Source organism: Microcaecilia unicolor, chromosome 6 (assembly GCF_901765095.1).
Source record: "Microcaecilia unicolor chromosome 6, aMicUni1.1, whole genome shotgun sequence".
Classification (NCBI taxonomy): domain Eukaryota; kingdom Metazoa; phylum Chordata; class Amphibia; order Gymnophiona; family Siphonopidae; genus Microcaecilia; species Microcaecilia unicolor.
Window position 1 is genome coordinate 74,154,132 of NC_044036.1, and position 18,921 is coordinate 74,173,052.

General features: G+C 42.4%; 1 protein-coding gene across 1 annotated transcript in view; it reads left to right on the top strand.

Moving 5' to 3' along the window:
- LOC115472318 (very-long-chain enoyl-CoA reductase-like) overlaps positions 1–18,921 on the top strand; it is an 82,918-nt gene that overhangs the window by 25,457 nt on the left and 38,540 nt on the right. The window contains exons 3-5 of the mRNA XM_030206550.1: positions 4,792–4,843; positions 5,520–5,564; positions 8,484–8,587. Of these exons, the coding sequence (XP_030062410.1) occupies positions 4,792–4,843; positions 5,520–5,564; positions 8,484–8,587 (201 nt within the window). The remainder of the gene's footprint in view (positions 1–4,791; positions 4,844–5,519; positions 5,565–8,483; positions 8,588–18,921) is intronic.

An 18,921-nucleotide genomic window follows, 5' to 3' on the forward strand; every position in this document is an offset into this window, starting at 1 on the left:
AGGATGGGTGTGGATAGGTGAGGGGTGGGGTGATCAACAGAGACATACAGCTTTATGGTTTATAATGGGCTAGGAACCCCAGGTCCTTGTTAAGTCCTTTCTGTTGGGTGTTAAAATATTCAATCATTCTGACTTCAAAGGTCTTACGTTCTTGTATGGTTTTAAAGTTACCTTTCAGTATTCTCACTTAACAAGGACCTGGGGTTCCTAGCCCATTATAAACCATAAAACTGTATGTCTCTGTTGATCACCCTCCCCTCACCTACCCACACCCATCCTGTTAGAATATCAATGTTATGCTTTGATGTCCCCATGCATACCTCCGACCCACCCCCATCCTCCCACCCTGTCAGACTATCATAATAATGCTTGAATGTTTTCACTTATATACACTGTCAGCTAGCACATTTGCTTATTTCCGATCTGACGAAGAAGGGCAACCTTCGAAAGCTAATCAAGAAATGTATTAAGTTATGTCCAATAAAAAAGGTATCATCTTATTTTCTTTTCCATGTTTTATTTTGTTTGATTTCTATTGATAACCTTAAGAGTGGACTAACACGGCTACCACACTCCTCTACTTAAGTCTGTTTGTTAAAACTGGTCATGGATTTGATATACCACCTTTCTGTAGCACCTCTGGTATAGCAAGGGTGGAGCGGTGGGGGCAGCCTGCCCTGGGTGCAGGCAGCAAGGGGGTACGTGGAGCAGGCGTGCGGCTGTTGGCTCTGCCGGTCTTCTGCCCCCTCTGATGTCAACTTCCTATTACAGGGTAGGAGACCAATAGCGACGACAACTGCACACCCCCTTGCTCTGCCTGGGAGGGGGGGCCTGTATGGGAACTAATGTAGGTACGCCAATATGTAGTACCCACAGTGGTTTACATATATCTAAATACCTTCTCTGTCCCTAGTGGGCTCACAATCTAAGTTTTGTACCTGGGGTAACGGAGTGTTAAGTGACTCTGCAGCTCCTCAGTACCTCTCCACTCTCATCTCTCCCTACATTCCTCCCCGGGAACTCCATTCACTGGGTAAATCTCTCTTATCTGCACCCTTCTCCTCCACTGCTAACTCCAGACTCCGTTCCTTTTATCTTACTGCACCATATGCCTGGAATAGACTTCCTGAGCCAGTACGTCAAGCTCCATCTCTGGCCGTCTTCAAATCTAAGCTAAAAGCCCACCTTTTTGATGCTGCTTTTAACTCCTAACCCTTATTCACTTGTTCAGAACCCTTATTTTATCATCCTCACTTTAATATTCCCTTATCTCTTGTTTGTCCTGTTTGTCTGTCCTAATTAGATTGTAAGCTCTGTGGAGCAGGGACTGTCTCTTCATGTTCAAGTGTACAGTGCTGCGTACGTCTAGTAGCGCTATAGAAATGATAAGTAGTAGCAGTGGCGTAGGAAGGGGGCGGGAGGGGCGGTCCGCCCCGGGTGCACGCGCTCGGGGGGGGGGGGGGGTGCCGGCCCCGCTGGTTCCCAGCTCTCTCTGCCCCGGAACAGGTTACTTCCTGTTCCAGGGCAGAGAGAGCAGGGAACCAGCGGGGCTGACGCAGCTCCGAGTGACATGCACTCGGGGCGGATCGGCCCTCCCACAGGTAAGAATGCGGTCCGGGGGGTGCGCCACAGAGGGGGGGGTCGCGCCATGCTGCACCCGGGGGGGGGGGGGGTGTGCAGCGGCGACCCGCCCCGGGTGCCATTAGCCCTCGCTACGGCACTGAGTAGTAGTAGTAGTACTTGCCCAGAGTCACAAGGAGCATAATGAGAATCAAACCCAGTTCCCAGGTATTTAGCTCTAACCATTAGGCTCCCTTTTTGTGACTTTATTTTATCATATGGGTGGATTTTCCACAAAAGACAATACTTAAAACGATTCCATTGAACACATATCCATAACACATTACTATAGTTGAGGCAGTTAAGCACCAACGATTCACAACTGAATGAAAATCTTCAACTGAAAGCTCTGGTTTTAGGTGCCTTATCATTCGGAGTGTAAAAAATAACTGCACCAAAAGTTTCATTGGAAGCAAAATGTCCAATAGAACCTTTAACTTGCTCTTAAAATCAACCGAATTACCAAAACATTATCTAATGAGATAAAAGAATGTCATGTGACAATCTTGCAAAAATTATCATCTGGCCCTAAACATGGATAAAACTGGTATTTTCTGCCATCTATACAGCAATACATATAGATACTGTAGACCCTGCATCATCCACAGAGGAGTCAAAATAGAAGAAAAATAGCATATCATTGACACAAAGGCGTTAGTGTACCTGAAGATCTCATAGCATCCAACATGATGGCACCACATAAAGACTAAAAAGGGAAATGAGAAAAGCCAATCATTGCATCACTCCAGCACGCAGCCATCTAGGGCAAGATGAAGAATTACCCAAATGTACTCCTGCAAATAGGAAAACCATCAATGAACAGTTTCTGAAATACCAAAATCCAAAAACATTTGCAATAAAATCTGGTGATCCAGGGTATCAAAGACCACCAAAACATCCAGAGACAAAAGCAAAAATCAGAGCTGCAAATTATTGTATAGGATATATTGACCTCCTGATTCTGTAAAGATTGCTAAAAATTGCACGCGCAAATATAGGTGCACTCCCAATTTGTGTCTGCAGTTTAATAATAAGCCAATTAGTGCTAATAATTGGCTTTTTAACAAGCAATTATTGGAACTAATTAGATTTAATTGGGAATTACGTGCAGAAATGGGAGGGTCATGGGCATTTTGGGGCACCTCAGGGGCGTGGTTTTACATTAAGCATGTAAATTTAGGTGTGAGCGTTTACACCACCTTTTCACTGGTGCAAATGGCAGTGCCTAAATTTACACACGACGACCTCTCTGCTTAAGCATTAATTCTATAAACCGCGTTGCTTTAGTGGGGGTTTTTTCAGCGCCGATTTTTTTAAGTGCCATGTATAGAATCTAGCCCTGAATGTTGAAACAGACTACACATCACAAGTACAAAAGTACAATAATTACTAAAGCAGTATATCAAACCCTAGTTAATACAGAAATAAAAATGTACCCTAATCTTCCTCAACAGGAGTATAAAGATCTTAATTTTAGTGCATCTCAGTCAAAAGACAGGTAAAGAAAATAGACAGTTGTTACAGGCAGTGGCGTAGCCAAGGGTGGGCCTGTATGGGCCCAGGCCCACTCACTTTGGGCTCAGGCCCACCCAGTAGCAGCACACTGCACACCTATGATGTGGCTGGCAGGGGAAGCCTCACCAGCCAAAAACTCCCAACAACTGTCCCTCCTGCCCTCCTGCATACCTTGTAAATAGCAGATCTTCGCCTGCAGCAAGCAGCGACTAATACATACTATTCGCACCAGCCCCACAGCCTTCCCTCTGATATATTCCCACCTATGCGGAAACAGTAAGTTGCATCAGAGGGAAGGCTGTGGGGCCAACATGAGCAGTGTGTATTAGTTGCTGCATGCGAGGGAGGATGTTTGAGAGACCAAATGGCATGCAGGAGAGAGAGGGAGAGACCAAATCACTTGTGGGACAGGGCAAAGATATTCTGCCCACCCATCCTGGGCTCAGGCCCACCCAAAATTGGGTGTCTGGCTACGCCACTGGTTACAGGTAAACTCTGTAACCATTACTAAGTCATAAAACAATCGCCAGCTTATTACCCTGAAGTTAAAAATGGTAAGGAGTCAAAAACTATTCTAATTAGAACTCTCAACAAAGTCTTTCTGAGACAGCCAGATGCCTGAATCTCATATAGTTCCTGATTTTTCTAATTTCCTGAGGCAGGGAGTTCCGTAATTCTGGGCTTTTGCCTCTTATGGTACTATTTGTTGGAATAATTATTCTTGTTCCTGAATAGATGTTAGTTTTTTGGATGGACAATACAAAGAAACATTGTTTTGTAAGTAACCAGGTCTCAAAACCCAATAACGTTTAAACCCCCCCCCCCCCCCCAAATGTTAAGACTTTAAATTCAATCCTATCTTTTAATGGAAGCCAATGGAGCTGAACTAAATACAGTGTAATATGTCCATACCCTTTCCCCCTACACCCCCCCCCCCCCAGATTAATTTTGCCACCACATTTTGCACTATTTGAAACCTATTTAATTGCTTGCCAGGAAGTCATAAAAACACCAATATTGCAATAACACCGAGGGGTCCTTTTACGAAGCTGCAGGGAAAAGGGCCCTGCGGTAGCATGTTTTTTTTTTTGGTGCGTCAGGGCCCTCTTTACTGCAGTTGGGGAAAAAAACCCTAAAAAAAATGGCTATGCGGGGGGGGGGTGGGGGGAGCACTTACCACTACCCATTGAACTGGCGGTAAGGGCTCCTGCGGTAGCCTAGCGGTAACTGGGCAGCGTGCTGCGATGTCTGATTACCGCCGGGTTAGCGCCATGCTATAAAATAAAAAAAAATTTCTGGCACGCCGGAAATGACGTACGCTCGAGGCGGAACTTCCGCCGGTGGCTGTGTTAGGCCGGAGGTAGTTCCAGATTATCATGTGGTAAGCCCATGTTGGGTTTACCGCCGCTTTGTAAAAGGGCCACCGAATGAGCACTTGCTAATGCTTTAGTTTCTAACAAACATTTAATACTTTGAAGCATTTTAGGCTTGAAAAATGCCTTCTTTACCATATTATTTGTATGCTGTTCCATTGTCTGTCAAGAGTCAACTATAACTCCCAAAATATGCATATAGGAGCCTTAACACCTGCTAATCTTGGGGCCACTGAACACTACATTTAAAAATCTAAGAACTGTTTTTTTTTGTTATATTTAGATTGAGTCATATGCCAGAATTAATGATATCAGACTGATGTTTCATAAGTATTGTAAGTATCAATGTCCAAGGACAGTTACCATAAAAATATAATATTCTCTTGCTTATAGCTTTGGGTCAAATGATTACAAGAAAGCATTGTGGAGATTTGAGAGCAGTATGTTTTGCTGATTATTGGGTGTGTTTGTGGTAGTGATGTACATGTGATGATTGCAGTGGTACTGTGTTGTCATTATTTGATTGTTAAGTGGTTTGTATATGCAATGGTTAGGATCTGATGGATTGCCGTTTTTGTTACTCTATCTTATGTTTTTGTTTTACTGTTATTTTGTCCTATTTGTGTATTTTTTCTTATGTTTCTTGTACTCCCCCTAATACTGTGGCTAGGTAGACCAGAAATAAAACAAATAAATAAATAAATAAATAAATATTATTGACGGCTTTGGCATGCAGTGTCATTTCAATGTCATTTCTATAAAGTATAAAGAGCTTTTGGAGAGAAATGTGGGAATTTTCCACATGGGTTTTGTTTCCAAGTAAATTGGGCTACCAAAAATAAAACCAAAGCTGTCATATCTCCTTTAGGCCTAAAGAAAAGTGTTAAACAGTATGGTGACCTGACATGTTTTTATTTTTTTCAATATATTTTTGATTGTAAACTGCTTTACTGGTTATTTGGAAGGTGATATAGAAGTTTTATTGCATTTCATACTTTTGTGTTTTTACAGATCCAGAGTGGTACCCAGCCCGACAGTCAATAAGACTAGACCCTAGTAAGTCTCACGGAGAGGCGAGCCCAATGTCTCATCACCTCTATACACCTTTCTCTTTCATCCTCCCATTCATTCAGTATGGCAGGGATTCCCAAACCTGTCCTGGGGGAACCCCAGCCAATCAGGCTTTCAGGATATCCACAATGAATATGCATGAGAAAGATTTGCATACCAAGGAGGCAGTATATGCAAATTGATCTCGAAAATATTCATTGTGGATATCCTGAAAACCTGACTGGTTGTGGTTCCCCCAGGACAGGTTTGAGAATCTCTGCAATATGGGCTCCAAATTTGTCATTTGGCATACTATTGTGTGCGAAGTTGCTGAAGAGTGGAATGGCCTCCTGGTAGAGGTCATGGAGTCTAGGACTGTGTTGGAGTTTAAGAAAGCATTGGATAAGCACATGGGATCCCTTAGAAAGAGGAGGGGCTGGGGGTTGCAGAGGATGGACAGACTGGATGGGCCATCTGGCCTTTATCTGCCGTCATGATTCTGTTTCTAACACGCATTCAGCCCCCTGAAAACCCCAGTTGTACTGAGAGATACACACTACGGCCTTTCTGCAGATGGCTGCCAGAAGGTGTAATCAAACCCTTGTTGGCTTTTTCTTTTTCTGAGTTCAGCATATAGGAAAGATGTCACCAACCCCTACTTAACATGCTGTCTTATTTCCATCAAAATAGTGTTTTTTGTTTAATTTATTTATGCAGTTTTCTCATGGATTGTTATGGCATAGAGCTGCCTAAGCAATTTTGAAGATATAGGGAGGGATCAATATTCAAAGTGATTTAACTGATCGGAGTACCAGATATTCAGCAACATATAATAGCACGAACTGCACTATCCCCACCCATAATATGTCTCCTCCTGAAAAATATTGTAAAAAAATAGAGTGTGATTAGCACGTGTCTACAGGCAATTTAGTGCAAAACGCTTGAACGAGTTTTACAGTAAGCCATTTTCCCTGCATTAAGCGCACGTTATCACTATCTGAATCTGGGCAATGTAGAGCATTCCAAGGGTGGAGTCTGGATAGTACCAGCATTTCTCCAGGCACTGACGATATTCAGCATCAGTGTCTGGGTAGCTAACCGGGCAGAAAGGACTGCATTAAAAAAATTCCTATCTTTGTCTAGTTAGCTACCGGGCACCGTTACTGAATATCAGCTGGTGCCTGGATAATTTCTGGGTGGCCTGAAGAGTCATCTGGTCTCACTCTTGAACCCTCCTCCAATTACAATACCTCCAACTTCTCTGACTCCCCTGAAGAAAATAAATAGACCCCCTCGGGCCTAACTTTAGTGCCTTTGATGGTCTAGGGGTCCGAAGGGAAAGAGCGATGCCCACTAACTCCTGCCCCTTGCAGGTCCAGTCTCAAAATGGCTGCCGCGACTTCTAGCAGCAGCCTTATGGTACTAGCTAATTACCGCCAGACTGCTGCTAGAGGTGAGAGCAGACATTTTGGGGTATGAGTTGCAAGGGGCAAGAGTGAGTGGTTTTCGTTCCTGCCCTTAGGACCTGTAGACCATCAGGACTATATGCTCATTCCACACTGGGATTAGCTTGCTACGCACACTGTAACTTACTCAGTTCCTTATATCTTGTTTAACTGTACAAAGAACTTGCCTTCAGTTTAGCCACACATCCATTTATCCCAACTAACTCTGTACTACCCATCTTGTCCCCCATCTATATATCTGCACTTGGCCTTTTGACTACACGGTAAGTTGTATTGTAGAAAAGCATTAACATCATATCTAAATTATTTGAATGTTCTAATGCATGCTTATTAGATGTTTCATTGGTATTATGCTGGCATTGTGTTATTTGAATGTTCTTCCATGCTGCCCATTATATTGTACTGACATTTTTCATATTTTTGTTATATGGTTGTTCTGCAGTGCTGTTAAATGTGTATATTTTTGATACTGTTTTATGGTAGTCCTGTTACTAGTTTTCAATTAGTTACTTCCAAATTTACCTCATTTATTGAATTTATGTTAATATTTGGCCATTTTACTATTGTTATGCTGTTATCAAAACTGTAAGTTTTATGTTAAACTGTACCTGCTGTAAACCACCTTGGAGGAATCTGTCCATAAAGGTGGTTAATAAATCCCAATAAATAAAGTTAGGTCCGGGGACCTACAGGGGTTGGGGTAGGGAGGTTCTAGCTGGGCCTATTTCTTTTCTTTTGGGGATATCCTTTTTTACATTTTTTAATAAGGTTAAGATACTGTTCATATGGTGCTAGTTTCAGTAAATGATGCCCAAACAATTGGTGCCGAAAAACCCGCTTAAGCATTATTCTATAAGCTGTGCCTAGGTGAGGTTTATAGAATAATGAGTAAGCGTTATGGTTGTGTGTAAATTTAGGTGCTACTATTTGCACCATCAAAAATGTGATGCAAAAACCTGTGGCTAAATTTACACACGGAGCATCTTTATTTTGGAATTACGCATGTAACTCAAAGCCACGCCCCCATTCTGCTCTGAAACACCCACGACCATCCCCTTTTTCGGGCCATGCATAAAATTTAGGCATGTAACATCCAATTGAATATAATTAATGCCAATAATTGCTTGTTAAAAAGCCAATTAGCACTAATTAGATTAAATTGCACAAATTGGGACTGTGTCCAAATTTACATGCACAATTTTCAGTAACCTTTATAGAATAAGGGAGATGGTGTAAAAATTCATAGTATGTTATATGTTAATGTTTATTGAAAACTTTTTATACTGCCTGTTACTCAGAGAAAGAGTGGGTAAAAAATTACATATAAGGGATTTATTTCCAGATTTTGCCAAATAGAGGTTTTGGTGATTATAAATGCCAGATGATATTCTAGGACTCTATTGTGATTAAACACACATAAGTAACAGTGATGTATGATTGTGTATTGTCTCCTTTGCAGAAGGCAAATCTTTGAAGGACGAAGACGTCCTTCAGGACCTTCCAGTTGGCAGCTCTGTTACGCTATATTTTAAAGACTTAGGCCCGCAGGTCGGATGGACTATGGTGAGCTTCATCACAAGTTGCAGAGATCAGTAGCAGTGCTTGTAAAATGTGTGTGTGAGTTAAAAAAAAAATAATTCAATGAGCAGTCAAAACAAACTCCCTTATTAAGAGACACATTTTCATTACTATTTATATTACATTTCTGGGGTGATAATAGTATTTACATTTTTGGAAACCAGGCGCTCCTATGCTATCAAAACTCTCTGTAGCCAACATATTCCTACATAGGGAAAACAATAAGGAAACCTATTTCTGAGGTTAAAATGATATTTTACCCATGCAGATCAGAATTTTGATTATTGACCAACTTGAATGAGTTCAAATCCTGAACTGGTGTGGGATTTCTGTGAAGTAGCATGGCTCTGGCCAACTTAGCCATGCATCCACTTTTAGCCAGTAGATAACTGCCAGGCTTTGTGGGGCAGGGAAGGTAAAGATGACTGGAGAAGACAATGGCAAACCACCCTACTAATAGTCTGCCAAGAAACTGCCATAGAAGAGGCAGCCTATATAAGTCTTTCATGACTAGGGTTACCATACGACCGGTTTTACCCGGACATGTCCTCTTTTTGAAGACACGGCCGGGCAGGTTTTGCCAGCCTGCCCATTTGCTGTCTTCGTTTCATAGCATGTCACGTTATGCCTTATTTCCACACCGCTCATGTACTTTCATGAGAATCATATTACGTATAAGGGCACTTCATAACCATGACTTTTATTTCCCCTTTCACTATCCCTAACACAGATACTAGTTTGTTTTTAACTGCATAGTATAATATGTATATATGGTTTGTTTTTTTTAGTTTTCCACCGTAGGCTCTTTGCAATCTTTGTGTTACCCCATAAACTGCACTTTTCTTTTCTGTGTCTGTAATGGATATGTACAACAGTTCTCTGTCTTCAATGCTTGCTTGTCACATTTTCTCCACCTTGCAGCGTCAGTACTATACCTTTTTTCCACATGGTTCATTCACTTTGCATTGAACGTTCACTATACACACCAGCATTTTATATTTACACTTTTACAATGATTTTTACTTTACATGATCGTTCAGTTGCCCCATCATGTATTTCAGCTTTCTCAAAGGTGCCTGGTATAAGAGGCTTGGCAGGGGTGTGCTGGTAAATTGTTAACAGGGGGCTCTCTCTCGCCAGCAAAGTAAAAGAGAATTCAGGAGGGGCCCAAGCCCACATTTTGGGATCCATTTGTTAAAGTAGCCATGGAGAACCGGCTCCCAAAATTCTTAAAAACTTAACAAACGGCTCTCGAGAGCCTGTGAGAGCCTGCTCCAGCACACCACTGGGCCAGCCAGTCCTCTCTCTTTTTTGCAGCGCCCCACAGTTTCTCCTTGCTTTTTCCCTCCCCTGCGCGGGCTGCGCAACTCTCACTTCAGGGCTGGCATCGAGTCCTGCTGAGTGCTCCACTGCTCCCTTAATCGCTACACTACCAATAGCGGTACTGTAGTGATCGATTCGATTAGCAATCTCATCTGCTTCAGCGCCTGCGCCTCAGCTTTCCCTACCAGGGCTCCCGTCATTTGATGCATCATGCAACTTCCTGTTCTGCAAAAGTGGGAACGCGCGGGCGGGACCCATCATGTCATCATCAGTAGGGAAGACTGGCTAAGAGTGGCTGTAATACATTCCCAGACCTACTAAATTCAGAAGGAAATTGTGGCCTGCGCCGCACGTACATTGGATTTCAGGAGGAGAGGTGCTGACTCTGAGGCAGGTTTTATATTATAAATCAAAATAAAAAATAAATATTTTGTTTCAGGCAGATCTCTTTTGTTTAAACATAACTAAATGGGCTATAAGCCCCTAATGCAGTCCGTTGGTTTCTTATATTTTGTTTGTGATGACTTATACTGTGCCAAAATTGAAATTTGAAAACTCGTATTTCTATCTGGTCGTTAATAAAAGGAGCTCATTGTGAATACTATCCACCCTAAAAGGATGTTTTGTGGCTGTACATGAGAATTGTGATATGATCCCTTGTTGACGGTCTGTGATGTTGTCCGTATGGGTGGTATATTGGTGTATTAGGGTCTGCCCAGTGTAATATTTATGGTACAGTAAGGTTCTGAGTTTGTTTTTGCACAAGTTTGTGCATAGTGTTTTGCAGTTGAGGGATAGTGGACCTTATTGAGGTGACAAACATCAACACTTTAATTTAATTTTAGTTTGTCATAACACCAGACATGGTTTGGTTTTAGAATATTTTGGAAGATCTGGTGTTGAATTGTTCCATAGATGTGTATGTGTATGTGGTTTAGTGTTGGTTAAGTGCTTGAAATAATTGAGTTTAAAATATGTTATTTTATTTATGATATATAAATCCATTTTTACACACACATAGAAGCATTACTTTTCAATAACCAGCAGCCCTTCCTTGGGACTCAGTCTCTTCTCCACCATGACAAATTTATATACCGAATACACTGCAAGAAAACTTTCACTTGCTAACCTTCAATCTCTAATTAGTGAGTAGTACTTGTAACTTTTCACATTTGGGATGGGACACCCTTCGTTCCCCTGGAGTAAATAAGGTAATTATGGATATAAGCCCCACCCTTGGCCCCACCCCTAACCCCGCCCTCTTTAGCCTCCCCAAACAGTTGGGCCACTGACCGCCTATGAGCTTTCTTCTGTTGAGCATTCCTTCAGTTGTCCTTATCACATAAGTTTTAGTTTAGTTTGTTTTTGTAGCACAGTCTGTCTGACATGCTTGCCTAAGTTGCAGCAATTCACTCTCTACTTGTGAGTTACATTCTTTATCTTCTTTTGATCTGTAGGTACTAATAATATTGTACCTTCTCTGTTCGCTACATTTGTTGCACTGTGCTTATCAAGGTATATAGTTGCATTATCTTTCATGCGTCTGCACAGCATGTTCCTAAATATTTTTCAGTATAATTGATGCTTAAATATTTTATGTACAATTGATGCATATTTATTTCTCTGTACAATTGATATATTTTTTATTTTTAATGTGTTTTATCTGATACATCCATCCATTTTTAATGCTCAGTTAATTTTTAATGTTCAGTTTTTTCATGCACCATTTCATCATAGTTTTTATATAATCTTATCAGATTGTTTTAATATTATTCTTAATGTTTTTAATATTGTAATTTATCATTGTGTTACCTTTTTATTTTTTGTACATTGTGATTTTTTTTATACTCATATTTATTTACATATTCATATGTATTTTTTATTTATATTTTCATATATTTTTTTTTCTGTTACAAAAGGCTCCTGACAAAGGCACGCCAGCTGCAACACGGCCGTGTCGAGTCTTTCATTAATACATTTGCAGTACTCTGGAAGCAATAAAGACTTATTTATACCATCCTACTTTGGCTTCCTCATGTTCTGTTTCCTCACTCCCTGTCGTTGGTTTTGCATGTGCTAATGATGCTATTAGTGCACGACCATTAAAAAAAAACTACCACATGAGCACTTACAGAAAGCTGTTTTGTAAGCAGTAAGGGCCCCCGCTTAACCAGTTAGCACCACTGTTCCCTCTAAGCTGAGCGGGAGTCCTGCCAGTAGGAGGTGCTGTTTCATTATCACATTTTCAATAGTGAGGGACAGGCAAGTTCTGCAGGACTCCAGGGAACCTGCCTGTTCCTACAGATTGAAAACACGATATTGAAGCACCACCCTCTACTGGTAGCAATGTAGTTGAAGGACACCCGCTTAGCTTAGAGGGAGCAGTGGTTAGCACATGCTAATGTGGTGCGCTATTTATAGCAGGTCTGTCCCTTGATACACCGCCTCCAAAAAAGAAAATGTTTTAGTGTGCACTAATTTGACAGTTACCTCAGGACTTAAGAAAGGAATCCTTTATTTTTACTTAAAATTATTTTTTTACTCTTCTTGATGTTTATCACTGCAAGATACAACCTATTTTTGCTTTTTTTCCCTTTTGTTGGCAAACGATATTATGTTATCCTACATTTATATACCATCTTCCTTGAATAAAATTCAGCCCAAAGTTGTTTATACTAAGAATAATGCAAAATATAGGTGAGGATCATCATAATAATACAATAAAAATACCACAAAAAATCAATAAAAGTCCAAAATACATTAAGAGTCTAGAAACAACTTAAATCCCACTTCAGTATCTCTAGGGAGGTAAAGCTACTAATCTAGCTGATTAAACAGTTTATAAAACAATAAACTGGTTGCATGCTGTGATTTATGAATGTTTTCTCTCTCTCTCTCTCTCTCTTTTGTATTAACTAGGTAGTAAACAAAATACCTGCTTAGATAAAATATTAACCTAGTAGTATATTTTTGTTATCTGATACTAATGAAATGGTCACAAAAAGTATTTGATAAAAAAAAGTTTCTGAGGTGGCTGTGGTGTATTACCAAAATATTGCACTGCAAAGTCAAACACAGGCTCATCGGGTACCAGTTAAACATATCTCCCACAGGAGATGCAGAATGTCACTGACTGAGTTTTCCTTATATGGGATTTTAAAGATTCCATGGTTCTGTCCTTGCCAAATGTCTCCTTGCATCCCAGCTGGTTGCATTTAAATATCAGCCGGAGGACCATTTGCTATGTTTGGCTTATCATGTGCCTGTGAAGCTGGGATTTTTTTGATTTTCGCCTGGCTATTTATAGGCCTATGTACTGTTTTGGTTGGACTTTTAATTACTATTTATGTTTGATGATGTTTTGTTATTGTAAATTTCTATTTTTTTTTATATATACTATTCTCTGCCCTGGATAAGGGTGGATTATAAATAATAAATCAAATCAAATCTATACAGATAGCTAAACTCTTGTTCAACTTCAGACAAAAAGGCAGACTAATTCTTAAATTCCTAAACATGAAGAGGGTAATTTTGTAAAAGGCCATCTAGACTAAGGCCCCAGTGCACAAAGCTTGCCATTCAAGCAATGTGAAATTTCAACTGGTTCCAGCCGGTTTATCAAGCTAGGTATTTAGTGTTAAATATATAAAGGGGTACAGCAAGCTTTTTCCATTCACGTAAGCATACAACGAGAAACGTATGCAAATGTATATCAATGAGCTGTTTAGCATTGAAATGAGTTAACACATGATGCACAGGCATTAACAGGCAATGCACACATTTAACACACAAAATTTAACAGGTGGTCTGGAGCTGTTGGTAGCTTCAGGGAGCTGTCATATTAGCTGTCAACATAACATGACATGTCCTTGATATGCGTGTATTGTTCTGTCAACAGTGCATGTTATAAGGGTGTCTTATTTGTGCATGCATGCATTCGTGCATGTGTTTAATGTCAGAGAAATGGAAGGTGCACAGGGTCCCCATGGATGAAAACCTAATTTCTCTAATATGGATATCCTATGATTGGCCCAGCTCATCATTATAAATGAGAAAAGCCTTTTTCCCAGAGAGAGCCAAAAACAAAATATATAGGATGAACGAGGGCTGGAAAATCACCCAGCGCCTGTTCAACAGGTGTGCTTCCCACCTGTGATCGGTAAGACAGAATTTCCACTGTTTGTGGCACTACTGTACCTCCCTCCCTCCTCCCCCATCTCCATTATCTATGCACACTTTTATCTCAGGGTAACAATGACAACTGTGTTCCTGTTGTTTGCTCTTAACATAGCACGACACATCCACAATGTGCATGTATTTCGCTGCCAACAGTGTGTGTTATTAGGGCATCTTATTTGTGCGTGTGTGTGGTGGGTGGATGGTAAAAAAAAAGCTGCATATTGTTTTCTTTTATGTCAGAAATGTGAGGTGCACAAACCAAATTTTTCTGACATGGGTGTCCTCTGGTTGGCCCAGCTGATTACGGTCAACAAAAACAGGCTGTTTCCCAGGGAGAGGAGAAAAAGGAATATTTTATGAAGGACAAGGGCTGGAAAGTCACCCAGCACCTGTTCAACAGGCATGCTTCCCACCGTTTCCACTGTTTGTGGAGCTGTTGCACCTCCCCCCCCCCCCCCCCCCCCCATCTCCTTTGACCATACACACTTTACCTCGGGGCAACAATGACAACTGTGGGCCTGTTGTTTTTCAGGTGGAAGAACTAGAGAAGTGTGCCAGGCAACTAAGAAAACATCACCGGGCCTGGTTGCATGAGATGCGCAGTTGCCTTGACAATAGCCAAGGTATTTATTGGTTGGCCATGGGGTTACTTACAGTGGGCTCTTGATAAATGATGACATACATGATCAGGGGTTGTGACAGTTTCCCTCTTGTCTCTCTTCAGAAATGTCTTTGGAGGAGGAAGAGGAGGATGAGGATGAGGAGGGGGGGGGGTCTGATGTTGCCCCTCCCCCTTCCTGGTCCTGCTCCCAGTTCCTATCCCTGTCCTTACTCCATCCTCTGTCCTGGCCTTTTGTCCTGTTCCCCGCCCCCTTGTGCACCTGCCATCTTCCAAGCCTGGCCTCTCCTAACCTGAGCTGAGCCCCCCGCCTTCCGCCACCCCTCTGGGTCACACCTACTCATCTGGGTTCCTCCCTTCCCCCCCCCCCCCCCACAACCACCCCTTCCCCCTTGCTCCTTGGACTTGTCAGGGTCCCTCCTCAAGCGATGTATCTTTAACCCCCAACTTGTCACGCTTCAGGGACATAGCTATCCATGGTGAGTATCATAGGTGCTGCCTACACTGGTGTGTGCATGTTGGATGTAGTCTGATCGGATGAAGTCTGACATTTGTTCTTCTTATTTTCAGGGCCCAAGCATAGAGGTGGCATGGATGGTGGTGAGGTAGTGGACCTGACCAAGGAGGATGAGAGCTCCACCCTCCCCTCTACCATCCCCTATTCCCTATCCATGTTGACCGTTCCATTTCCAACTCTTCCTCCCCACCCATGTTGACCGCTCTACCTCCCTATTCCTTCCACCCCCACCCTCGTTGACTGTTCCACGTCCCCCATACCTTCAAACCCTCCAAACCTTAGCAGAGAGGAATTCAGGGAGATAGCACAGCTGCTGTGTGTGGGAGGGGAAACACTTGTGCACCTTTTCCCAGGTGCTCGCATATCTCTCCTCACACATAGGCCTGGCTAGGCCGCACCCCTGACCCTCTCTCCTCCCCGGGACTGACTTCCACCCTCCCTCCTCATCCCCATTGAAAAACCCGATCCTCACCCACACCCCACTCCACCCCACCCCTATGTAGTTAAAAAAATGCCCACCCTTGTATAATATTCTCCCCTTGTACTACTACCACTACTTAACATTTCTAAAGCGCTACTAGGGTTACGCAGCGCTGTACAATTTAACAAGGAAGGACAGTCCCTGCTCAAGGAGCTTACAATCTAAAAGACAGGTGTACAATCTAAAGACAAGTGTACAGTCAAAAGACAAGTGTAGAGTCAGTCTGATAGGGCATACTATATTTCACGAAAGGTCCTTCCTCCTTTGTACATATTTTTCCCACCCATTGTTTGAAATTTTTTATTTGTTACAGTAAAAAATGTTTGAAACCCTTCAAAATGTGTATTCATTGTGTGGCTGTAAAGGACGGGGTAGGTAGGTAAGCTGTGGCTAAAGTAATGAGGAGGTGGGTATTTTAATGGCTAAAGTAATGAAGAGGGGGTATTTTATTTTCTGAAATGATTAGTAAAAAGAATTCTATGCTGTTTCTTATCCGGCACAAAGTCTGTACATTCATCGATTAAAAAAAAATGATGTCTTGTAAGCTGTTCTGGGAACATAACAAGTCCCTTTGACGTTGCTCGAGTGGGCGTATGCATATGATGTGCGCAATAGAGATTATGGCTGGTGAGCCTGGCAAAGAATCCTGGGAAGGTTTCATGTAATAAACAAGCACCGCACAGAAAGCCCATGCTTTACAAACCAACATAAGCATTTCGTGCATGTGTCTTACACTTGTTACTTGTGTTCATGTCCTGCTGTAACCAGAGACATGGATAGTGGATTCTACCTTATGTAAGGAAAGTAAATAAAAGCAAGAGAAAAAGGAAACCGATATGGTTCTCCAAGCAAGTGGCTGAGAACATAAAGGCTAAAGAGTTGGCGTTCCAGAAATACAAAAAAGAAAAGGAACACGAGGAGGAATACTGGATGAAACTGAAAGAAGCCAAGAGAGAGATACGTCTGGCGAAAGCGCAAACGGAAGAACAAATGGCTAGAAATGTAAGGAGGGGTGGCAAAATTTTTTTCAGGTATATTAGTGAAAGGAGAATGACTAAAAAGGGAATTGTGAGACTAAAAGATACTGCGAACCGCTATGTGGATAATGATGAAGAAAAAGCAAATTTGCTAAATAGATACTTCTGTTCTGTTTTCACAGAAGAAAATCCTGGAGAAGGACCACGATGGATTGGAAAAAGTACAAATGAGATTGAAGTGGATAGAGCACCGTTCACGGAAGAGAGTGTGTATGAACAACTTGAAAAGCTAAAGGTGGACAAAGCCATGGGACCGGATGGGATCCACCCTAGGATATTGAGGGAGCTCAGAGAGGTTCTGGCAGGTCCTCTTAAAGATTTGTTTAATATATCCTTGCAGACGGGAGAAGTTCCGAGGAATTGGAGAACAGCGGATGTGGTCCCTCTTCACAAAAGTGGTGATAGGGAAGAAGCTGGAAACTACAGGTTGGTAAGCCTCACTTCGGTTATTGGAAAAGTAATGGAAGCGATGCTGAAGGAAAGGATAGTGAATTTCCTGGAAGCCAATAAGTTGTAAGATCCGAGACAACATGGTTTTACCAAAGGGAAATCGTGCCAAACGAATCTCATTGAGTTCTTTGATTGGGTGACAGGAGAATTTAATCAGGGACGAGCTATGGACGTAATCTACTTAGATTTCAGCAAAGCTTTTGACACGGTTCCCCACAGGAGGCTCTTAAATAAACTGGATGGGCTGAAGATAGGACCCAAAGTGGTGAACTGGATTAGGAACTGGTTGACGGACAGACGCCAGAGGGTGGTGGTGAATGGAATTCGCTCGAAGGAGGGAAAGGTGAGTAGTGGAGTGCCTCAAGGATCGGTGCTGGGGCCGATTCTGTTCAATATATTTGTGAGTGACATTGCCGAAGGGTTAGAAGGTAAAGTTTGCCTATTTGCGGATGATACTAAGATCTGTAACAGAGTGGACACCCGGGAGGGAGTGGAAGACATGAAAAAGGCCCTACGGAAGCTAGAAGAATGGTCTAAGGTTTGGCAATTAAAATTCAATGCGAAGAAATGCAAAGTGATGCACTTAGGGAGTAGAAATCCACGGGAGACGTATGTGTTAGGCGGGGAGAGTCTGATAGGTACGGATTGGGAGAGGGATCTTGAGGTGATAGTATCTGAGGATTTGAAGGCGACAAAACAGTGTGACAAGGCGGTGGCCGTAACTAGAAGGTTGTTAGGATGTATAGAGAGAGGTGTGACCAGCAGAAGAAAGGGGGTGTTGATGCCCCTGTATAAGTCGTTGGTGAGGCCCCACCTGGAGTATTGTGTTCAGTTTTGGAGGCCGTATCTTGTTAAGGATGTAAAAAGAATTGAAGCGGTGCAAAGAAAAGCTACGAGAATGGTATGGGATTTGCGTTACAAGACGTATGAGGAGAGACTTGCAGACCTGAACATGTATACTCTGGAGGAAAGGAGAAACAGGGGTGATATGATACAGACGTTCAAATATTTGAAAAGTATTAATCTGCAAACGAACCTTTTCCGGAGATGTGAAGGCGGTAGAACGAGAGGACATGAAATGAGATTGAAGGGGGGCAGACTCAAGAAAAATGTCAGGAAGTATTTTTTCATGGAGAGAGTAGTGGATGCTTGGAATGCCCTCCCGCGGGAGGTGGTGGAAACGAAAACAGTAACGGAATTCAAACATGCTTGGGATAAATATAAAGGAATCCTGTTCAGAAGGAATGGATCCTAAGGAGCTTAGCTGAGATTGGGTGGCAGAGCTGGTGACGGGAGGCGGGGATGGTGCTGGGCAGACTTATACGATCTGTGCCAGAGCCGGTGGTGGGAGGCGGGACTGGTGGTTGGGAGGCGGGGATAGTGCTGAGCAGACTTATACGGTCTGTGCCCTAAAAAGGACAGGTACAAATCAAGGTAAGGTATACACAAAAAGTAGCACATGTGAGTTTATCTTGTTGGGCAGACTGGATGGACCGTGCAGGTCTTTTTCTGCCTTCGTCTACTATGTTACTATGTTGCTATGCTACCTGGCACAGCTGGACTTTGAAGCTGAGCTGATGCAAAATGACAGCCCAAGAAGGGAGGCATGGCGGCCGGTGATCTCGCCTTCAGCCAGTCCCTGGCCTCGTCCCCATGTGTTCCATCCTTGGGTGGCCTTGGAAGACATGTCAGACAGGAAAGTCGTGGATGATT